This window comes from Bos javanicus, chromosome 13 (genome assembly GCF_032452875.1).
Source record: "Bos javanicus breed banteng chromosome 13, ARS-OSU_banteng_1.0, whole genome shotgun sequence".
NCBI classification, from domain to species: Eukaryota; Metazoa; Chordata; class Mammalia; order Artiodactyla; family Bovidae; genus Bos; species Bos javanicus.
The window spans coordinates 23,134,283-23,159,775 of NC_083880.1; the positions used below are offsets into that span (position 1 = coordinate 23,134,283).

Here is a 25,493-nt window from a genome sequence, read left to right on the forward strand (position 1 = left end):
TGTCACTTCAAAAAGAATGAGTAAACAGATGCTAATTCATGAATACTGATAAATATGTTTCTCTTTAGCATATAAATAAAAGCCCACAGCAGGCAGAATAAACTATCAGTCTAACAAAAATGTAATAATTTTTTAACCAATTTATCTCTGAAATTATAAAATTATACTCATTTCAAATTTTACTGAGTTAAAAGCTATTAAAGTCATCATTCTAAATCATTTTGCATAAAAAACATGCATGTCTAGAAGGTGACAATGAGGAAAACATAGCTCTATCTTCTAATTTTCAGCTCGATATTTACACCTTAACAAAATTTTGTAACAAACTCAAAATGACACATTTTTTAAAAAGAAACACTTTCTTCTTATATCATTGGTTCTTGAAATAGAAGCATCAAATACTAAATGTTGAGTACAAAAGTACTAGAATAAGGAATATATATAAGAAAGCTGAAATTTTTATCAGCTGAAAAACTAAATGTCTAAAATTCCATATAAAATTAAGGAGGCTAGGTCACTTGATTTATTACCAATACTTACCAGTTGTTTTTCCAGGTAGATTGACCAAACCACAGCATAATGACCCACTGTGAGAATAATGAACAAAAGTAATGCCAGCTCAGCATTGCTCATTTTCCTCACCCGCCTGTAGTAGAATACAGGCTGTCGCCAATCTGGAAGTCCATTGATCAGAATATCATCATACCTACAGAAGCAAATACAATAGTTTTTCATACGGAGTTTAAAAATAAAAGCAAAAAACTTTATTTGTATCAATACTTACACTTAAAAAGAGGAAAGAGAAAAGAATTTCTCCAAAATATATAACATTTATACAGATTACCAGCATTACAACAGTCTGTAAATCAAAACATTACATTCAGTCATACACAACCTTCAAAAAGGCACTCAGTGATATACTTTAGATCTGATATACGGATCTTGTGTTTTTAAACACTCCAACGACGTGACTCCTGGAATGACATCCAAACTCAAGGAGCCTTATAGTCCACCTCTCCATCACAGGGTGCAGTGAGGCCCCACCATGAAAGTCAGTGACAAAAGGAAGAATCTCAATGGGAGAAAATCAAGATAAGAGCACTATTGCTTCCAAGAATTATATATTAACTGAATCACATTCAGGATAAATTTTCTAGTTAGTGCTTTTATTTGAATCTCAGTACGAGGGTTCAAGGTTGAAATATTTATTTTATCAAAGCTTCTTAAAGACATAAAAAGTCTATTAAAAAGGGGCACCTTTTAATTTTATGTTGCTCACGTTCTTTTTAAGAATTAAAAACAATACCAAATTAGCAGGAGATGTGGAAACAACCAATTTCTCAATAAAACTGTTTATTTGTAAACATTTAGGTGGCAGTTTCCTCACATTTTTTTGTCTTTGCTGAAAGGGAAAAACACAACAAATTTCCTGGTAATTCACTTTAAATCTACTTTCTTTAGAATAAAATTCCAACTGAATTTAAATTTACCCATCAGACATTATGGAGGCAGATATTTTTAACATTAAAAATAAGGAGTAACATTTATGACTGTAAAACTCAAAATGGTCTCATGCAAATACTGTATGTTCAAAACACACAACCTGTTAATCTTAGTTGAACACAACTCATTAAATATTCTAATCACACTATTTCCAGAATTAAATCTTCACTGAAAGGCCTAATTTGGTGCAACACATTGACCAAAATATTTTAATTAAAAATATTCTGAGTTAGTCGCAGGCCTAATTACAGGAATAGAAATAGGGCCTATATTGTCAGGCAGGTCAGTAGAACTCAGTAGTAGGTTTTTCTCAAGTAAATTGACCGATCTACGAATAATAGCGCAGCTGCTAAACTGCCAGTCTTGACATGTAAATCAATTTAAATGCAACAACTGCAGTAGCTACTTTGATAGTTATTAAATTGATACCTTGGAGATATGCTTAAAAAAATAAAGCAGAGCATTTATTACAGGCAACTTCTTTTTTCAGTAGAAAAATACTGGTTATAAATTCAAAATATATTTTATTGGACTATCTAGAAAACCTGACTTTTAGGATCAACTTAGATTATTAAAAATAACGGCAGATTAGAATAACCAATGTTCAAAGTAAAGGACATTAGTGGTACTAAACTCTTAAAGGCAGGCAAACTTTACAGTATACAAGAATCTGGTAATTAAAATATGGTTACGTAGTAGCTGAGCCAAAGTTTGATGTTAAATATTCTTTTTTAATATTTATATAGCTATTTTTGAACACAAATAAATATATAACATGATTTCATCAAAAGTTATCATTCCTGTCCTTCAAAATTTATGTTTAAATCTATTGCTAAAAACTGACTCATTTTAAATTACCAACATATTGGTAAAAACGGTTTCAAGTGATATAACGTAAGATTACAATATCTGAATGAGGTCCAATAAAGAAAGGCCTGAATTTATTCTAAAATCTACAGTCTACTTCAGATTTGTTGAGGAAAAAGGGGAGAATATAATTATTTTCAGCTAATCTCTCCCAGGAAATAACTTCAAGTAAAAAGTGTGGCTATTAATAAAGAACATCTAAGAAAGTGGTGACAGTTCCCTAAGAACATTACTGTTAAACTTGTTTTAGATCTAAATAGTATCAGAAGAAAACCCAGCTAAACTCATAGCTATGAATCTTGTATCAAATATTTTATCACCATTGAAATACTATGTATCTATTAATAGCTACTGCTTTCTACCCCACATATAAATTGTATTTGGTGCACAGCTAAATTCAAGACAGCAGAATCTCATGCACTGAACACATTAAACAAAACTAGATATTTAGTAGGCTATGTCTGCCACTCTAAACAACAGTTTCCAAGGATTAAGCTTAGAATCAATGCTCTATTGATTTTACTATCAATGAACATTATGGCTCACACGACTGGCCATTTTAATGGAAGATAGCTTCTATTATAGTTCACTTTTTAGAGTATATGCTGTTAAAAGATAAATCACTGCTTTCCTGAAACACTGAAAAAATAAAGATATCCTTAAAATATACAGACAATATATTCATAAGTTATTTAAGAAAAAATGTGTTGATAACACAAAACATCACTATGTTATTCTTTTTCTATATCTAACACATAATACTGTTAAAATAATTAAGCTCATATAAACTGCTCTTAACAATTTGTTAAAACCAGATTAAGAATGTACACATGTATGAATATTATAAGAAAATACAAAAGTAAATTTCTTTGATGAAAATATCACTAAATGAAAAAAAAATATGAAACTATAAAGGCATCATTTTAGAAATTAAAAATATTAATTGATCTATTCCATACATCCAACATATAGCCTAATATATGTTTATTTCATTTGATTTTCTAAAATGTACATGATGAACATAATAATGGTTATATAATCATCAGTGAGTTCCATTCTATAGTCATCAAATGACTATATTCAATTCAAATATATTTAGCCCAATATAAACATAAAAAGCAAATCAAAAAATGTTTAAATTCCAAGAAAAATTATGTAAATTATTAGCATGCTTTGAAATATAAAATAGTAACTATGAAATTAAAATAGAAAACATGTATATTATGCAAATAAATATTCAAATAATTCTAGCATTTGCCTAAATTGTGAATCTCTCACTGTAAAAGTTTGAATTTTTAGCTTAAAAGAATAACATCATCTATTTAGGCCACATTTTGAACCTGAGTAAAAACTGTACAAAGAGCATAAATAGGAAACAAGCTTAAATTAATTGATCTTTCCTTTATAAAATGTATATATGTGCCAAAAGCTGTGGTACACAGCACTTACATTCAACTTTTACAAATATATACCATAAAACAGACCCAAAAAACTAAGTTGCACAAGCGAGTTACCAAAAGAATTTTAAAACAGATTTTAAATAAAAGTAAATGTCCTAATATGACTAAAGCACAATCTAGTGTATGTACGTAGTGCTTAGTATTGTCTTGGTACTTTGTTCCAGCTAACACTGGCAACAGTTTATAATATGGCAGAACATAACTGAGCTGCTGTTTCCTAAAATAAGGAAATTACTTAACGAGTTTAGAAAAGACTTCTTTACTAATCTCCCTTATACTAACCAGGAAAACTTGTTTTTTCATGCTGTAGTCTATGTCTTTAGAAGAAAAAAATGGCTTAGAAGTTTACTCACAGTAACACTCTTAAGAATCTACCCAAGAGAAATGAAAAACATTTGTTCAGAGACTTCTGTGTGAATATACACAGCGGCATTGTTAGTCATAGCCAAAAAGCGGAAATGATCTCAATGTCTATCAGTTGATGAATGGATAAATGAAAGTGGAATGTGGAATACTATTCAGCAATAAAGAAGAATGAGCTACTGGTATATGCTACAATATGGACATACCTCAAAAATATGTTGATAATAGGAAGAAGCCAAATACAAAATACTATTAGATGATTTAATTAATATGAAAAAACACATTTATAGTCACATAAAGGAGATCAGTGATTGCCTGGAGCTGGGATCAGAATGCTAAGTGCCTGCAAATGGGCTTGAGGGAGTGTTTTGAAGGTAATGTTCTAAAACTGGTTGTGGTAGTCTGCACAACTCTGTAAATTTATTAAAAATCATAGATTTGTACACTTAAAATAGGTTAACTGTTATGGTATGCAAATTATACCTAAATAAGGCTGTTTAACAAAGTTTGCCTGTTACTTAAAAAAAAAAGGTAATCTATTATTTTATATGCTTCCTTGTTATTCCCTTTTCTACTAAAATTTTTTAAATGAGGTTGCTTTCAGTGAAAAGATAATTATTTATAAGGGAAATAAATAGGTCCATTACAATTCCTGGAAAGTTACACATTTGAAAGCACTTATTAATAAATATTTATAATAAATGACTGATACCAAAGAGCATTTGTTAATATCACTATAAGACAATCTTCTTTCAAAAGATAAAACTGTGCTTTTTTTTTTCTAAAGGAATTATAAACATTAGGTATTTGTAGAGATGCATTTCTCCTATAAGTTTAAATACTCATAGGTCACCTGGCCTCAGGCGCAAGCTTTGGAAGAGTGATTCTCAGCTTGATTAGTTACGACTTTTGCCTCAAGGAAAACCAGTTACCAAAGAGTTACTTGTGCCTCAAGGGGTATAAATACTACAGCTGTTTGTGTAACTGTCAGATCCATTTTTTTCTACTAACACTCTACAATAAATGCAAAAGGAACTAATCCTAAAAAGAAAATATTTGATGAGCCTGTGTTAATGAAGAAACAATTTATACATGAGAAGTGATTTGTTCTGAAAAGATATAAATAATTTTGGTAATTGGAAGAAATTGTTACAAAGTTTATTGACTTAAAATAACAACAAACAAAAAAACAAAATCTGATGCCAGAGATGCAGGGAGACTAAATAAAGCTATCTTTACAGACACATTCTTGATGTGTGAAACACAACTAGGGGCTCAGTGAGAGAAACCAACTAGAAAATATGCACAGAATGACCAACACTTCTTTCAACACACTTCTAGGACTCTTTCAACACTATGGATTATCTCAAACCAGAGGAATGTCTGCTATGGTATCTGGACCAATGCCAGCCCTTGTTATAAAGCAAAGAACACTTCAAGAGAATATCCTGAGTACCTTGCTTTGCAATCTGACAAACTGAGGTATTCAAATTAAACTGTTAAAGATGAGAACCAAGAGTGGGAGCTGACACTGTAGGATACAGAATAATTCCAGGTAACACATTTGAAGAATCAGAATGTCACATGGCATAATGTTTTGGATTTTCTTTAAGATAAACTAGCTTTAATAGAGTAATATTTTCAAACTGCAGAGGGTAGCTCACTAGTGTCTCATGAAACCAATTTAGCAGACCACAATCAGCATTGTTTTCAAAAAGAAAAAAGAACAGTCTAGACTAGCTTAGAATAGAAAAATATGTCTTTCACACACAATAAGAATGTTCTGTGACATTTCTGTTTCAGTTGTGTCTGTGTGTCCTGAAGCACGATGCAAAATGTATTTCCTACCATGAGTCTGACTTAAAGAACTCTGAAACCTGTCGCAGTAGTGTCTACACTGCGTACACTTGGAAGAGCAGAAGAAAGGGTTTCTCTGCAAGCTCCTAAGTCAGTAGCATATAAACCACTGTACAACCTATTACTACTCTTCTGAAAGGCACCCAGAGACATCTCAAAGAGAGGGTGCTGCCTCCTGTCTGACGTTCAACCCTAAACACAGAATCGCTGGAGGAGAGTAAGGGAAGGATGGAGGCAAAAGAAACAGGAGAAAGAAGCAAATATTTTTCTTCTACTCCTATCTTGTACTTACACAATTCTGCTCTCTCACTCACAAATTAGGTTTATTATTTTGAATATGAGGAAACACCGAGAAAAGGTAATAACTTGAATATCTCTAGTCGCCTAATTGAAAAACATTTAAGAAACTGAGGGGGGAAAGACCCCCAAGCACAGACAGGAGCAATTACTGATATACCAAAAATGAATAGGCATTTGTTTGAAGTCAAGTGGTATTTGAATTTTCCAGGGCATAGATACTCATGTTAAAAATATTAGCTAATGAAGGCATGATCCTGAAGTCTCTAAGTACTAAATAAACCTAGTGAATATTTTCAGTAGAAATTAACTCCGCTCTAAACATACATTTTAAAAACAATGCATTTCTTGAAAAGGAACGAAAATAAAAATACTAACACAATAAAATGTTTGATGAGACAATTCTTTTCTTTATAAACAGACATCAAAGTATAACATCTTAATTCAAAAGCAGATGAACACTCACCTCTGCCTTCGTTCATCATCCTTTAAAACTTCATAAATGGCCACCAACTAGATAAAACAGAAGCATCACGTTAAAAATACTTTCACCTATAAGAAATCATTTAGGAAGACAGACACACTATAATGCACATGCAAAAAGCCCATGCACTCAGTGAACAGATAAAATCTTAATTATAAGTACCATTTTATGGTTTTGGTAGCACCTTAAGAGGTTAAAAAAGGCTTGATACCAAAATATATCTTTGAGAAAGATGCAAAAGTAATAATTATCTTAACATGTGCTTTTTAAAACTGTAATTTAGAGAAGAAAATTATGACAATTATGAACCTCCCCCCCAAGAACTGAGACTCCAATATAAAAAATGCTGGTAAAAGCGTTATTTTCTTTAAACTGAATAAATATGTATGCATAATATTTCTAAACTACAATCTCATTTTAAATGGAAACATTCTACATATAGGTTACTGTTTTTACCATAAACATTTATTTATAAATTATCACAAAAATATATAACAGCATATTTCACTTACTTGTCTAAATTGAGTTTCTGCATTTTCATCTTTATTCTTGTCTGGATGCAGAGTTAGTGAAAGCTTACGATATGCTTTTCTAATGTCTGCAGATGAAGCATCCTGGATGTAGTGGGGGGGAGGGGAAAAACACAAAGCAAACTTTGTCAGAAAAAGAAATTCCCAGAACCTTGTTAAGATCTGAGAAGACAGCCAACCAAATGCAGGACCCCAGGCAATGTAATTTGAGCAATCAGTCTAACAACCAGGCTATGCAACTAGCCTGACCCACATGACTGAACAATTATTCAATCTAATTTGGCTCTCCTCTTAACTTTTCATTACCATACATTCATTTAAAGAAGACAGTATTTGGCAAAACTTTTCAAACACTTGCCTTCCTAAAATTAACCAATAAATCTTTTTCAGTAATTAAGAGATCAAAAAGAAACAAATTAAAAATTAATACATCCGTGTGCCTTCAAAGAAGGTCTTTATTATTTGAGAATCTTAAAGCCAATGTCTGAAGCCCAGGCTTACCATATGTGGTTCCTTCATTGTTATTTATATTGAATTTACCATGGAGCAGCCACCTATGGAATCTCAATTTCAACATGTCAAAAAGTATGCCTATTTGAAGGCAGTTAAATTTGCATTTACACAAAATAATTATAATTAGAAATAGTTATGTATATTATCCTCAACTTTTTAAAGTGTGTTACAGGGTATCTTCAATAGTGTCCAGTTTCCATAGTCTGGTTTGCAGAAATAAATTTGCCCACTATTTATGTGTTATTAACATAGTTAAAATATTATTTTAAAAGGACAGTTGAGGAAGAGTACTTTGGATTCAATGAATATTAAAATTGTATTTTATTTAATCCTGTCCTATTTGTACATATAAACTCAGAGAACATCATTTTACATACCTAGTTTAAAAAAAAATACATGAAAATTACAACACACTGTTAAGTATAAAACTTGATCTCCATTAACTTTAAAATTTATTCCAAACACTAACATATTCATAGAGAGGCAAAATGAGAATAAAGTTGCTTATTAAATTTTATCGTGTTTTACAAATGAATATTTGTTCAATTAATTGATAAAACTGATATACTAAAAAGTTCAAATGACTAAAAAAACAAACATAACAAAAGTCCATGTTCCTGGAACTAAATAGCTGTTAAATAAATAGAGCTGGAGCAAGGCAAAGTGAGACTGTAATTAGTCTGTCAAGCTCTCTCTTATAAACCATTACTTTCATTACCAATTTTCTGGGGCTTGTTGCTCCAGGCCACTACTCTAAAGTTTCAGCTTAGGTGTGAATATTTTTCTGACTCATGGAGGGTTGAAGAGCTAAAAAATTAGCAGAGTAAGTTTTGCAGGTAATATGATTATAATTTCCATTCTCACATGCCCAATGGAATTGTTTTGTTCTTTATACTTGAATGATAGCTAGCTAACAAGTAGTAGAAAAGAATGATTATTTTTTTCTGAAACTTTGTGATGGAGATTCTGTTCAGCAAAGAGGTCAAATGTCAAATGAATGTTCATTGTCTAACTGGGGCTTTAATTTTAGATTTTATTAATTGGGACTATAACATAGAGAAATTTCAAAAGTAGATTTCTTACAATCTAATGTATTTGCTTATGTTACAAAATTAATACATGCTCATTACGGAACATCTATGACTTACTAACACTCACCTAAGACCCAGTCTTGCCAACCTGACTCCAATCTTCCAGTTTTCTGCTACAGTATATACACTAACTGTAAATGTGATCAGATGGCTCTCCTATTTCAAACTCTTCAGTAACTCCCAAGAACCTTCATCATTTGTCTTATCCAGTCTTTTTAACTTTGTATTGCACCATCTTGATCCATCTTCCTGGTCCCCCAAATCATCACACAATAGGATCCTGTTCCCCAACCTTATGTTTTTGTTTTGCATCCAGCTGTAGATACAGTTCTCTCCTGACTTAGGAATGCACCTCTCAGGCTGCACAGAAAGACTGCCTATTTCTCTCATGAGATCTGCCCAGTAATTTATTTCACCAATAAGCTTCACCCTAAGTGGACAAAACTGAAAAACTCAGAGTTTTCCCTATCTAAAAGATATGCTCTAGAGAAGCTGCATCTCAAACTAGCTTATGTATGTGTTACATTTTAGTTAATTAATCAATGAATTTTAACTTATCCTCATAGCAAAGCTTATAGCTGTTAGCAGGCCCATTTTACTGACAAGGTAAAGGAGGCAAAAAGAAGTTGAGTAATTTGCTCAATTCCAGACTGCTGGCAAATAGAGGAAAACAGAATTCAAACCCAGAAAATACTGCATCAGAATCATAGCTCTCCATGTTGGTTCTTAAGATTCAGTTAGTAGGTTTCAGCTGACTCACTGCACAGGGGGCTACAGTTTTGGGGAAGGCAGTGAGAACAACTGCTACACTTCTACTGATCTGATAAACTATACAGAAAACATCACACAACTACAATGTAAACATGGTCCACTGCAGTTTTAAAGGTTTATATCCTGATACGTGCTGGCTTTTACAGCACATTTTACACCATATTTCTACTACAGACCCAAACGTTAGAACATTTATCTCACATACACAATGAATGAAACCTTTTGTCTCCCTGGCTTGCAGGGATTCTTGATAGGACTATGGGTGAACTGGTCATCTATAGGATTCAATTATTTTCCTTTTAAATGTGATACGGTTTTGTTTTTTTTTTTTTTTACAAGCTGGACATGAATTATCTTAATACCTGGATGACTTCTGTAAAGAATAGATATATGGTTATTCTTTTAAAAACAAAAATAAACAAAGAAAAACTACAAAAATATGTCCATCAAAATTGGGGGGAAAAAATGTGATGAGAGATCAACAAAAGTGGCAGAGTATGGAACTCCAAGGGCCTGTCCCTCTCCCTGAAAAGAAATGGCAAATAACCTGGCAAAAACTGTCAGAATCAACCTTATCTGCAAACTAGTCAAAGGATTCCAGTAATCAGTCAAGCACTCAGTCAAGAAAAAGTAGCTAATTCTCTGTAAGGATCTTGAAGTTATCAATCTCAGTTATTGGTGTGGGTTTATAGTGTTAGTTAGTTAAGTTGCTCAGTTGTGTCCAACTCTTTGCGACCCCATGGACTGTAGCCCACCAGGCTCCTCTGTCCATGGGATTCTCCAGGCAAGAATACTGGAGTAGGTTGCCATTTCTTTCTCCAGGGGATCTTCCCAACCCAGGGATCAAACCCAGATCTCCTGCATTGCAGGCAGACGCTTTAACCTCTGAGCCACCAGTTTCTAGTGTTAAGAGTATGTAAAGTAGACTTTGTTCTAAAAGAAGTTGTGGTTGCTTGTTTAGGCTTATCCTTTGATTCCCTGACAGACTGGTAAAGGTCTTACCTCTATTTTTTACCAAACTCTGACCTATCCCAGGGCAGACAGGCAACTGTTCAGGACATTTGCCAAAAACATTTTACAGCAAGTTTACCAGCTGGTGTCAAATGAGGCAAAGGACGGCAGTTAGGCACACAACACGCACATCAAAAAGCTAAGGAGACTGGGAAGTGAGGTGCTTTGGGGAATATGGTATTTGAAATGCTCCCACATATTCTTTGGAAACTAGACGACCAACACCTGTATGCCCAAAGTGGAGTACATAATCAAAAAGACCTGAAAAGGCCCTAAATTCTCATTTCTGGCTGAGCTTTAGGCTGTACACAAGTAGAAAGTGAAGACTAAGAGTGAGTTGTAAACTGCCTAGCTGAGTGTTGAAGGCATGTCCTAACATACACACAAAATCCTCTACCAAAGGTTTTGAGGTTTTTTTTTTTTTTGCTTTTCGTTTTTTTCCTGTGCCAAATCTTTGAGGAAATCTTTGCTGAATCATCATCTGATGCATAAGCTAATTCAACAGATGTTAGTGGACACATATGGCAAAGAATATACACTGTACAAAATTAATTCAGAAAAATCACTAGACAAACAACACCAACCACAAGCAGCAAAAAGGCAAAAACCAAAGGAACAAAAACAAAACAAAGCTGGTGAGGTACAATGATCTAATTACCACATTATATATTCAAAATATCCAGTATTCATTAAAAATTATGAAGGAGGCAAAGAAACAAGAAAGTATGGCCCACACACATAGAAAAAAAAGGAATAGAAATTGTCCCTAAGAAGATCAGACATTAGATTTACTAGAGAAGGACTTTAGATCAACTGTTTTAAACATGCTCAAGAGCACAAAGAACTAATAGAATAAGAAGGATGTCTCACCAAATTGAGAATACCAACAGAGGAGAAAATTTAAGGCAAAGAGAAATTCTGGACTTGAAAAACACAATAACTGAAATTTAAAAATTCACTAGAGAATTCCAAAAGCAGAGAAAAAAAATCTGTGAACTTGAAGATACATCAATTGAGATTACCCAATATGAGAAGTAAGAAGACGAAAAAAAATAAAGAAAAATTAATAGAGCCTAGAAGACCTGTGGGACACCACTACGTATACCAACATACACATACATAAGAGTTCAAGACAGGACTAGAGAAAAGGGGGGGGAAGGGGAAAAGACTGAAAACTGAACTTTCATAAAAGACATGAATATACACATCTAAGAATTTCAACAAATCCTAAGTACACACAAAGTAATCCACACCTATCAACATTATATTCCAACTGTTCACAAACAGAATCCTAAAAACAGCAGAGAGAAGTGACTCATTATGCACAACGAATTCTCAATAAATTAACATCTATTTCTCATCAGAAATCATGGACGCTAGACATTAACTGAATGACATATTCACAGTGCTTCAGGAAAAAAAAACAAATCTGTCAACCAAGAATTCTATATCCAGGAAAGCTATCCATCAAAAAGGAAAGAGAAATCAAGACATTCTAAGTAAACAAAAACTAAAAAGTTCATTGCTAGTAGTCTTAATCTACAAAAAGCACCGCAGAGAGGCCTTTAGGCTGAAAGGAAATCATACTAGATAGTAATTCATACAAAGAAATACTAGATAGTATTTCTAGATAGTAATTCATACAAAGAAATAAAAAATACTGATAAAGATAACTATATAGATAAATATAAAAGTCAATATTCATGTATTTCTGGTTAGTAACTCCAATTTTTTGGAGTTACTAGATAGTAATTCATACAAAGAAATAAAAAATACTGATAAAGATAACTATATAGATAAATATAAAAGTCAATATTCATGTATTTCTGGTTAGTAACTCCAATTTTTTACATGATTTTAAAGACTACTAAGCAATAATAAATCTATGTCTTAAATAAAACAATAATATAGATGTATGTCCATAGACATACATGTATAAAGATGTAATCTGTGACAATAACTATATGAGGAAGGGAAACACAGCTATTTAGGAGCCAATTTTTTAATATGATTGAAACTAACTTGGTATTAATTCAAACTAGATTGCTACAAATTAATGTCACTTGTATAATCTCCATGGCAAATACTAATAAATCTATTTTAAAATCTAGATTTAAAATCTATTGTAAAAGAAAAAGCAAATCAAATAATACACTACGAATACTGTGAACAATTATGCCAAACAATTAGGAAACCCAGATAAAACAGACAAATTCCTAGAAACACACAAACTGACACATGAAGAAACAGAAAAAGTGAACAGACCTATAATAGGTAAAGAGATCGATTAGTTAATAAAAACCAAAACCCAAAAAAAGCCCAATGGCCTAAAAAGAAAAGCCTGAAACCTCAAAGCCAGATGACTGAATTCAGTCAAATATCTGAAGAAATCACAGTCCTCTTTAAACTTTTCCAAAACATAGAGGAGAAAGGAATGTTAACTTATTCTGTGGGTCCCAGATACCAAGACTAGACAAACACCTCAAAAAAAAAAAAAAAAAAAAAAAAAAACCACAAAAAACCTATAGACTAATATCCCTTATGAATGCTGATGCAAAATTCCTCAGCAAACTTCTAGTAAATTGAATCCAGCAGTATATAGAAAGGACTTACATACCATGACCAAGTGAGATTTATGCAATCAATTCAAAGGTGGTTCAGGTTATGAAGATCAGTCAATATAATACATCATATTAATGAAATGAAGAACAAAGCATCACTTAATCATCTCAACTGATGCAGAAAAAGCATACCCAACAGCATTTAGTAACAAACCACTCAACAAACTAGGACTTAAAGAAAACTTTCTGAAGTTGATATAAGGTATCTATGAAAAAACCACAGCTAACTTCCTACTTAAATTGTGAAGTCTGAAACCTTTTCTCCAAGATCAATAAGAGGGATATTTGTTCTAGCCTGAGCAATCAGTTGAGAAAAAGAAACAAAAGGCATTCGGATCGGAATGGAAGAACTAATACTACTACCTCTATTTACAGATGATATGTCCCATACATGGAAAATCCAAAAATATCACAGAAAAAGTATTAGAGCTAATAAATAAATGTATTAAATTGTAGGATACAAGGTCAATATATAAAGATTAGCTTTACTTCTATATACTAGCAATTAAAAAATCCAAAGATGAAATTAACAAATCCTTGACAACAGCATCCAAATGAATTTAAAAAATTGGAATAGTTTAACAAAAGTGTACTGTTTGTACACTATGAACTATAAAACATCGCTGAAAGAAATGAAAGAAGATCTTAATAAATGGAGAGGCATCTATGTTCATGGACTGGAAGACAATATTGTTAAAGCGGCAATAATTCCCAAGTTGATCTACAGATTCAATGCAATCCCTATCAAAATCCTGCCTGGCATTTCTGCAGAAATTTACATACTAAAAAAAAAAAAAAAAAAAAGAAATTTACATACTAATCCTCAAATTCATAGGGAAATGTTAGGGACCCCAAATAGCTACAATAACTTGAAAAAAAAAGTCCTAAAATAACTTGCAATAACTGGAAGTCACATGTTCTGACTTCAAAACTACAGTCATCGAGACAGCACAGTTATGATGTAAGGACAGACAAATAGCTCAATGTAAGAAATTCAGCACCCAGAAAAAACTTTCTCATCTCTGGTCAATACATTTTCAACAAGGGTGCCAAGATCATTCAAGAAAGAAAGAAGAGTCTTTTCAATAAATGATGTTGATATAATTGGATATCCACATGTAGAAAATAAAATTGGACCCTTACCTCACACTGCATAAAAAAATTAACTTGAAATGAGTCAAAGCCCCAAATATAACAGCTAAAACTATAATCCCTTAGGAGAAAACATAGAGGTAAATCTATATGACCTCGGAATACAACAGATTCTTAGCTAGGACATAAGAATAATAGGCAACAAGAGAAAAAATTTACAAATTGTACTTAATCAGATTTTAAAACTTTGCAGTCCCCTGTGGCATTAGTGGTGAAGAACCCACATGCCAACATAGGAGACACAGAGACACAGGTTCAGTCCCTGGGTCGGGAAGATCTCCTGGAGGAGGGCCTGGCAGCCTACTCCAGTATTCTTGCCTGAAGAATCCCATGGACACAGGAGCCTGGTGGGCTGCAGTCCATGAGGGCACAAAGAGTTGGACACGACTGAAGTGACTTTGCACGCACGCACATGCAAGTTTGATGGTTCCTTAAAACACACAGACACACACACAAAGAATTACTATACAACCTTGTAATTATATTCCTAGGTATTTATTGAAGAGAATGAAAACTGTTGTTCAAACAAAAGCTTGTACGCTAATGCTGACAGCAGTACTATTCACCAGTGGCCAAAAAATAGAAACACCCCAACGTCCACGAACTGATGAATGGACAAACAAAATGTGGTGAAGGTATATCAAAATAATTAATATTACTCAAACATAAAAGGAATGAAGTACTTTATATGCTACATATGAATGAATCTTGAAAACACTCTGCTAAATGAAGAAAAGAAAGAAGAAAGAGAAGTCCTTCAGTCATGTCCAACTCTTTATGACCCCATGGACTGTAGCCTATAAGACTCCTCCATCCATGGAATTTTCCAGGCAAGAATACTGGAGTGGGTTGCCATTTCCTTCTCCAGGGGATCTTCCCAACCCAGGGATTAAACCTGGGTGTCCTGCATTGCAGGCAGACGCTTTACCGTCTGAGCCACCAAGGAAGCTGAATAAAGAAAAACCAGATAAAGAAAACCAAATGAAGAAAAACCAGACACAAAAAGCCATGTATTATATAATTTCATTTCAATTGTCCATTTGCTCTTTATGGACAAATCTATTGATACAGAAAGCATTTCAGTAGTTCCCAGAGCCTGGAGAGAGAGGGGGATGGGGAGTGACTGCTTAATACATACGGAGTTTCTTTTGGGGTGATGAAAATGTTCTGTAATTTGATGACTGGTGAATAACATGTGAATATACTAGAAATCATGCAATTGTACACTTAAATAGTTAAAATGGTGAACTTGGTTTCATGAATTATATCTCAATTTTTAAAAAGTGAAACAATACAGAATTATCTTTATTGCACGCATTGTGCTAGGCACTATTCTAGCCACTATATATGTTAATTCCCTTGAATTTTACAACCCTTGGTGATAGGTATAATTATTCTATTTTAATGAGGAAACTGGGACTTAATCTAAGGTTAAGTAATCTGCAAAAATGTTGCATAGGTACTAGGTGGCAGAAATTTCCTGCCAGAAATTTAGTTTTACATCCCATGCTACCTCTTCTAGAATTAAAGTGGCATATCTTATGGCCACTCCTCAATTATCTTCTAATGTAAGTTAGGTTATTCATCAAAATGAAACCAGTTACCTCTGGGAGTCTGAAAAGTGGGATTAGTAATAATCTGATACAGTTCAACCCAGAGATGCTTAAAAATGTATAGATTGTTGCTGGGAACACTCTTCTAGATATAGTAATCTAAATGAAAAATTTCTTATCTAATTTACTTATGAACAGATCTGGTAGAGCTGTTTGATGTGGGACAAATCTCAGAGAAATTTTGTTCACATTCTAGATTTTATTAGATTAGCCCCCTTTTCCACTTACTATGATGTTTAGGATGACAATGGGCTTGAAAATAACCAATCCATAGCTAATTACAAAATTAGCTATGTAATTTTGGACAAATCTAAGTCTCAAGTTCTTATCTATAAAATAAGAATGATAATATTGAAACAAATGAATACACACATATACATGCAAATATATATATACATACATATATATGTATATAATATGCTTATTATAGCATCTGGCACATAGTAGTGCTGAATAAATGAAAACTGTTATAAAGTGTAGGCTAAAAAGTCACTGTTTCGTCTTCATTTTAACACTTGGCAAATTTGACTTGCAGTTTATTTGGATTTGTACTTTAGACCATGACAAGTAAGGAACTGAGAAGAGTAAGATGAATTTGGATGGTTTTTATTTATTGATTTGACAATATTTATTGAGTCCCTTTCAGCTGAGGTTGAAACTCCAGTACTTTGGCCACCTTATGCAAAGAGTTGACTCATTGGAAAAGACTCTGATGCTGGGAGGGATTGGAGGCAGGAGGAGAAGGGGACGACAGAGGATGAGATGGCTGGATGGCATCACCGACTTGATGCACATGAGTTTGGGTGAACTCCGGGAGTTGGTGATGGACAGGGAGGCCTGGCGTGCTGCGATTCATGGGGTCACAGAGAGTTGGACACGACTGAGCGACTGAACTGAACTGATTGAGTCCCTATACTTATAAGCACTGAGGACACAGTAGTGAACAAAATAAACCCAATCTCTATCCTCAAAAAAGCTCTGCAAGGTAAGAGCACTGAAAATTTTGTTTTAAGTGGCCCAAGAGGGGTTGCTTATTTTACTTTACATCAGAGACTGGCACATATTTTCTGTAAAGGGGTAGACTATATATTTGAGGTTTTGCAGGCCAAAGAGGCTCTGCTACAATTCTTCAACTTTGCCACTGCAGTGAGAAAGCAGCCACAGACAACACATAAACATGGGTGTGATGCTGTCCCAGTGAAATTTTATTTTAAAAAACAGCTGGAGTCTGGTTTTGGCCCATGCAGCATAGTTTGCTGACCCCTGATTCCTATCTGTGGATTGTCAATAATCTAAAGCTCATTCTATTTATAGCGTCTTTGCAAATTTGACATCCACCTATACACACACACACACATCTATGTATATGTATATTTTATATACATATAAAACATTATATGGTTATATATAACATAACCATATGGTTAACAAAACATTAGAAGACCTTACTCAGGACCTTTCAAAGTACAGTGTTCTTAATAAAACCCCCTATTGCTTTGAAAGAACTCAAGAACATTAAATCCAAGAGAAGAACACCTAGATTCAGTAAAGAGGCAAGACTACAGTTATTCAGACTATATATTTAGGCACATAGTTGAAGAACTTCAAACTCTGGTGGACATCTAGATATCTTAATTTGTGAAATGTTATTATCCAAGGTTAACTGCCTCAAAGTTAGTCATCCCATGTAATCTTTCTAAGTCCTTGAGTCATTTTCTTATCTGATGTTACTGAGTAAAAAGCCCAAGCTGAACTCTTAATAATGACTTTGTCCTCTTTACTCTCGGAGAAGGCAATGGCACCCCACTCCAGTACTCTTGCCTGGAAAATCCCATGGACCAAGGAGCCTGGTGGGCTGCAGTCCATGGGGTCACGAAGAGTCGGACATGACTGAGTGACTTCACTTTCACTTTTCACTTTCATGCATTGGAGAAGGAAATGGCAACCCACTCCAGTGTTCTTGCCTGGAGAATCCCAGGGACAGGGGAGCCTGGTGGGCTGCCATCTATGGGGTCGCCCAGAGTCGGACACGACTGAAGCGACTTAGCAGCAGTAGCAGCCTCTTTACTCTGGCCTTTGCATTTAAATTTATCAGTCAACATAGTCCACTCCCACTCTTCACCTGCCCAAAAAAGCCAATAACAACAAAAAAACCAAAAAACTATGTGCCTGGATAAAAGTGCATTTACCAGCAAAAGAACTAAATAACAGAAGCATGTAAGGACCAGAAGGTTGAGGCAGGAAACCTGTGCTCAGCATAACTTCAGAACTATGGGATTTTATACCAGGTTGACATAAAATTCAAAACAAATTAGAAAATAAAAATAAATTGAAAAAGGAAAATATTTTTAAAAAACAATTTTTCAGGGCAAAATAATTAACTAACTTCAGAATAAATTTTAATCCTGGGCTTCTATGGTTGACCTGATACAAAAGAAGCAGGGGTTCTTCCACTGGAGATGACTGTTAAAAGTCAATTGCCTCTGGAGGAAACTACTAAAATTTATGTAAGATGATAGCTTTAGTTGACTTTTCTTAGCCTTAAACCATATATAAGCACCCATAAAAGGTTAGTCTATATCAAAATCCTGGTTTTTGATGCTCATGTAGAACATATATCTTATTATTTTTTTCAGTCAAGATAAGAATAATTTGTTGACAAGTCTGATAATTTCCAGTGCAGTAAGAGGTATGCATTGCACCCTCTTATTTTTAACTTGCATCAAAATAAATCTGGATTAATAACATGTTTATTTAAGTTGAACACACCTCTGCCCTCCCCATAAGATTAAAAATGCAAGCATTCTCCAAATGTAGATAAACAAAATACTGCAGCCCAGGAGACAGCTGCTTCTGATATCTAATTACTGGGGGACTGAGTTGGCAGGAACATCAGATCAACTATTCACAAAACAAAATCACCATTTCTGGTAATGAGATTAGTTATCTTATACTATATTTTTGCAGCTAATTTATTTTCAAAAGGAGGTCTCCTTACCAATTCAGTGGCAGAGGTACAGAGCAGGAGGGACAGTTCTATATTAAACAAATTTGACAGACAGAACCACCAAATTATGCTTTAAAAAAAATTTAACAAAGCAGAAATAAAAGTTGAAATTACATAGTGCCTGGAAATTAATGAAAAGGAAAATATATGACATCAAAACCTTTAAGAGCTAAAGCTCTACTTAGAGGGTAATGCTTGTAGTTTAAAATACTCTTTTAATAAGACAATCTGAAAATGAATGAAGTACCCAGCCTAATAAAGTAGAAAAAGAACAAAAGTACACAAAAGAAAACAGGAAGAAAGAACAAATAAACATAAAAATGGAAAGTAATGAAAAAAAAAGCTGGTTCTTTGGGAAGATGAAAAAAATGTACCAGACCCAGAATGCCCTGACAGTCCCTTAAAATCTTGGTTTCTGTACCTTGAAAATGGTCACGTATCAGCTTTACCTTCCTCTCTGCTGCCTCTCCCTCCTGTGCTGTCCAAGAGCAGGGCCAAATGATCGCATCTGAAAGCTCAGCCCAGTGCTCAAGACAATCCAGAGAACTTTCAAAATCTGTCCTTCACATAATGCAACTGTGCATTTGCTCCATTTCAGAGGCAGACTGGCCCTTAATCCAAGAGCACCAGTTCCCCTTACGGGCCTTTTCTCCACTATGGTTCTTGCTAGTCTGTATCTTGCTCTTCTTTTCAAAGACAGAAGCCCTGACTGCTCAATGTGGGCCCAGAAAATAGTCTCCTAGGGCCGAGGCTAGACATCTAGATGGCAGTCAATTGACTTATTGCTAAATGGTCTATCCCTTTTCCCACTGGCATGCTTCCACCCTGACTTGGGAAGTGAGGTGCTACAATCAATGAAAGTGTTGATTTCAAATCCATGCCACACCAACGGAAAAAACAGATAGGCACCCAGGCCTACTAACAGAAAGGGCAAAAGCAGCAGAAGCAGAGCCTCCATCTGATTTCCACCTTCCAAAATTTTACAAAGTATATCTTATTGGCCAAAGCTCTATTACATCCAGCATACTTACTGCAAGTGAGTCTGAGAAAGTTATTAACTTTACACACTTTGTGCAACCAAAGCACACTAGAAGGAAGGAATAAATGTTGAAACCAATCCACTCTATTTACCATATTTGTTGGTGTGTAGTTGCTAAGTCGTGCCCAACTTTTTTGTGACCCCATGGACTGTACCTGGCAGGATTCTTTGTCCACAGAATTTTCCAGGCAAGAATACTGGAGTGGGTTGCCATTTCCTTCTCCAGGGGATCTTCCCTACGCAGGGATCAAACCTGCATCTCCTGCATTGGCAGGGGGATTGGATTCTTTACGACGGAGCCACCAGAGAAGCCCATTTACCACATAGAAGCTTTGTTTTTTCATGTTGTTGTTGTTTAGTCACCCAGTTGTGTCTGACTCTTTGTGACTCCATGGACTGCAGGACGCCAGGCTTCCTTGCCCTTCACCATCTCCCAGAACTGGCTCAAACTCATGTCCATTGAGTTGGTGATGCCATCCAACCATCTCATCCTCTGTCATCCCCTTCTCCTCCCACCTTCATTCTTTCCCAGCATCCGGGTCTTTTCTCACGAGTCAGTTCTTCACATAAAGTGGACAAAGTATTGGAGTTTCAGTTTCAGTATCAGTCCTTCCAATGAATATTAAGGATTGATTTCTTTCAGGATTGATTGGTTTGATCTCCTTGCAGTCCAAGGGACTCTCAAGAGTCTTCTCCAACACCACAGTTCAAAAGCATCAATTCTTCAGTTCTCAGACTTCTTTATGGTCCAATTCTCATATCCATAAGTGACTACTGGAAAAACCATAGCTTTATTGGTAAAGTAATGTCTCTTCTTTTTAATCCACTGTCTAGGTTTGTCACAGCTTTTTTCCCAAGGAGCAAGTGTCTTTTAATTTCATGGCTGCAGTCACCATCCACAGTGATTTTGGATCCCAAGAAAATAAAGTCTATCACTGTTTCCATTGTTTCCCCACCTATTTGCCATGAAGTGATGGAACCATGTATGGATGAGAGAGTTGGACTGTGAAGAAGGCTGAGCACTGAAGAATTGATGCTTTTGAACTGTGGTGTTGGAGAAGACTCTTGAGAGTCCCTGGGACTGCAAGGAGATCCAACCAGCCCATGCTGAAGGAGATCAGCCCTGGGATTTCTTTGGAAGGAATGATGCTAAAGCTGAAACTCCAGTACTTTGGCCACCTCATGCGAAGAGTTGACTTATTGGAAAAGACTCTGATGCTGGGAGGGATTGGGGGCAGGAGGAGAAGGGGATGACAGAGGATGAGATGGCTGGATGCCATCACTGATTTGATGGACGTGAGTCTGAGTGAACTCTGGGAGTTGGTGATAGACAAGGAGGCCTGGCGCGCTGCGATTCATGGGGTTTCAAAGAGTCGGACACGACTGAGCAACTGAACTGAACTGAAATGATGGAACCAGATGCCATGATCTTCATTTTTTGAATGTTGAGTTTTAAGCCAGCTTTTTCACTCCCCTCTTTCACCTTCATCAAGAGGCTCTTTAGTTCCTCTTCACTTTCTGCCTTAAGGGTGATGTCATCTGCATGACCGACGTTATTGATATTTCTCCCAACAATCCTGATTTCAGCTTGTGCTTCATCTAGTCAGGCATTTTGCATGATATACTCTGCGAATAAGTTAAATAAGCAGGGTGACAATATGGAGCCTTGACGTACTCCTTTCCCGATTTGGAACCAGTCTGTTGTTCCATGTCCAGTTCTAACTGTTGCTTCTTGACCTGTGCACACGTTTTATAGGAGGCAGGCAAGGTGATCTGGTATTCCCATCTCCTTAAGAATTTTCCAGTTTGTTGTGATCCACAAAAGGCTGTAGCATAATCAATGAAGCCGAAGTAGGTATTTTTCTGGAATTCTCTTGATTTTTCTATGATCTAACGGATGTTGGCAAGTTGATCTCTGGTTCCTCTGCCTTTTCAAAATCCAGCTTGAACATCTGGAAATTCTTGGTTCATGTACTATTGAAGTCTTGCTTGCAGAATTTTGAGTATTATCTTGCTTGCATGTGAAATAAGTGTAATTGTGCAGTAGTTTGAACATTCTTTAACATTGCCTTTCTTTGGGATTGGAATGAAAACTGACCTTTTTCAGTCCTGTGGCCATTGCTGAGTTTTCCAATTTTGCTGGCATACTGAGTGCAGCACTTTCACAGCATCAGCTTTTAGGATTCGAAATAGCTCAGCTGGAATTCCATCACCTCCACTAGCTTTGCTCATAGTGATGTTTCCTAAGGCCCACTTGACTTCTGACTCCAGGATGTCTGGCTCTAGGTGAGTGATCACACCATCACGGTTATCTGGGTCATGAAGGTATTTTTTTGTATAGTTTTTCTTATGCTTGCCACCTCTTCTTAGTATCTTCTGCTTCTGTTGGTCCATACCATTTCTGTCCTTTATCGAGCCCATCTTTGCATGAAATGTTCCTTTGGTATCTCTAATTTTCTAGAAGAGATCTCTAGTCTTTCCCATTCTGTTGTTTTCCTCTACGTCTTTGCATTGATCACTTAGGAAAGCTTTCTTATTTCTCTTTGTTATTCTTTGGAACTCTGCACTCAGATGGGTGTATCTTACCCTTTCTCCTTTGCCTTTCGCTTCTCTTCTTTTCTCAGCTATTTGTAAGGCCTCTTCAGACAACCATTTTGATTTTTTGCATTGCTTTTTCTTGGGGATGGTTTTGATCACCGCCTCCTGTACAATGTTATGAACCTCCATCCATACTTCTTCAGGCACTCTACCAGATCTAATCCCTGAATCTATTTGTCACTTCCACTGTATAATCGTTAGGGATTTGATTTAGGCCATGCCTGAATGGCCTAGTTGTTTTCCCTACTTTCTTCAATTTAAATCTGAATTTTATAATAAGGAGTTCCTGATCTGAGCCACAGTCAGTTCCTGGTCTTACTTTTGCTGACTATTGTATGAAGCTTCTCCATCTTTGGCTGCAAAGAATATAATTAATCTGATTTTGGTACTGACCATCTCCTACAGCATTTAAGAAAGTGGTTCAATTTATTTGCAAAGTAAAAGTGCAAAGCAGGAAATGCAATGGAATGATAATGAATGCTTTTATTTGGCTTTCTGAAATTAATTCCTTTTTTATTTTAGGATTAAAAACTATCTCCAAATAAACAGACATGTAATCCTTTTCTTCAAGGACTGTCAGGATATATTTCCAAGTTATTTGTAGTATGGACTGTAAATCCCTGAAGACAGAGATCAATTCTAAGTTCCCACTAGAAAGCACAATTGGGCTCCCCAGGTGGTTCAGTGATAAAGAATCTGCTTGCCAATTCAGGAGCCATGGCTTTGATCCCTGGGTTGGGAAGATCCCCTGGAGGAGGAAATGGCAATTGGCAATCGTTCCAGTATTCTTGCCTGGGAAATTCCATGGACAGAGGAGTCTAGCGAGTTATAGTCCATGGGGTCACAAAAGAGTCGGACAGAACTTAGCGACTAAACAACAACAACAAAAGCATAAATAATACAGTTTCTTAAAATTTCCTCATTTCCCAGTTTTTCCTTCTGGGTAAATATACATTAGTGTAGTAAATGACACTACTATCTACTCAGTAGCCAAAGCCAAAAATCTAAGGGTAAGCCTTGAGTATTTTCCTTCCTTCAGCCTCCTCATATGATATGCCACGTGTCCAAACACTCCCCTGATCCTTGGGCAAGCACCCTATGTTTGGCCCTACTATGAGGATCTGTTGAAGGTATATGTTGCTTCAAACATCATGGCTCCTCTAGCATATAAAGTGATGCTCAGTCCACCTTCTTTCTAATCCAGCTCTGTCTATATTCAACAGTGAATTTCTAGAGTATCTTCTCATACTCAAGAAGTTAGATGCACTCGGATCTAGGATGCAAAAATGAGGCAAAAACCACTTCTGCTAGAAAACAGGGTCGTAGTTTTTTGGGGGGACAGTATTAAAAGTATTGTTTCAACCACTAGCTTCATGGCCATTGGGCAGTTTTTTGAGTGGAGCAGGTCTACAGCAGTAACTAACTGATCATCATAGTTCCCCGATCATGAGGACTTCCTAACTGTAGCAATCACAGTACAGTTCAAGTAAGAGATATTGCAAAAGACTAGGATAATCACAAAAGAGACAGAACTTCAGTGTATAGAAGAGTAGCAATGAGTTTACCTTAGTTTATCTTTGGGGAAAGAATAAAAAGTCTTCAAGAAATGTTACTAAAAGAACTTCTGCTGAGAATTAGGTTAAGGAGATGTAAATGATAGGTGACTTGTAGTGTAGACTTGCACAAGTACGGATACTCGTACCATCGTAGAAATAGCGAACACTGAAAGGGTAGGATTAGAGGGTAGAGAAGATCATGAGTTTATCAGGCAGGAAGTACCTCTGAAATAGTCAAGTGGAGCTGTTAATTAAGCATCTGAATATACAGATTTGACACTCAAAGAAGTAGTTAATGCTAGACATATAAATTTAGGAGCTTCTGGCACATGAAAAAGAATCAAACCCAGGCACGAATAAGATTGCTTAAAGAAAAAAGTATGGAGTGATAAGATACAAAGGCCTGTGAAGAATGTAAATAATGACAGAAAACCAAAGTTAGGTAGAAAATCAGAGAGCTTCGTTTCATTCCAAGAATAAAAGAATAGTCAGCAGTATCAATACTGCTACTGGTGTAAAATGAGCACTGAAACAGTATTGACTGAATTTGCTATTTTGAAGTTCACCAACGACTTCAGGAAGGGTTTTTTGCTAGTGTAATGGGTACAGAAGCCAAACTGGAGGGGAATGAGGAATGGATGGGAAGTTAGGAAATGAGGACATATTTTCAAGAAGTCTGACTACTGGAAGAAGATGTGGGATTGAGAAAGGGCTTTTTTTCCTTTTTAACACTAATGAGAAGGTGCCTGCTGATAGAAGAATTTAAACATAGGTGATATATAGAATTATTGAGAGAATGTTTCAGAGCAGGTGGGGATAGAATCCAAATTATAAGAGAAAAACTAGCCTTCAGGAAGAAGATGATAGATGGAGAAGCAAGTCGGTAGGGTGGACTGTGGGAAGCTGGAAGCATCTGACTCTGAATGTTAGAAATCCTAACAAAACAGAAATGTCATGACTCATAGAAGTAGAGAAGGGCATTCCTTGAATTAACAGGAATAAAGATGCAAGCTATGGTAAGAGAGTTCTTTTAGGCTTGAACTCTTCATTACAGGTACTAGGAAGGTCATACTAAGGAACAAAGTGGACATGTACACAGAGGGGAAACAGAACTAGTAACTCAGTCAGTATAGTTTTGCCAAGCCATTCTATATCAGAAG

The 25,493-nt window shown here is 35.4% G+C and overlaps 1 protein-coding gene across 1 annotated transcript in view; it reads right to left on the reverse strand.

The window, feature by feature from the left end:
- The window catches only part of DNAJC1 (DnaJ heat shock protein family (Hsp40) member C1), a 186,139-nt gene that overhangs the window by 105,585 nt on the left and 55,061 nt on the right, over positions 1–25,493 (reverse strand). Inside the window, exons 2-4 of the mRNA XM_061435976.1 lie at positions 7,344–7,445; positions 6,814–6,860; positions 541–706 (exon numbers count right to left, since the gene is read on the reverse strand). Of these exons, the coding sequence (XP_061291960.1) occupies positions 541–706; positions 6,814–6,860; positions 7,344–7,445 (315 nt within the window). The remainder of the gene's footprint in view (positions 1–540; positions 707–6,813; positions 6,861–7,343; positions 7,446–25,493) is intronic.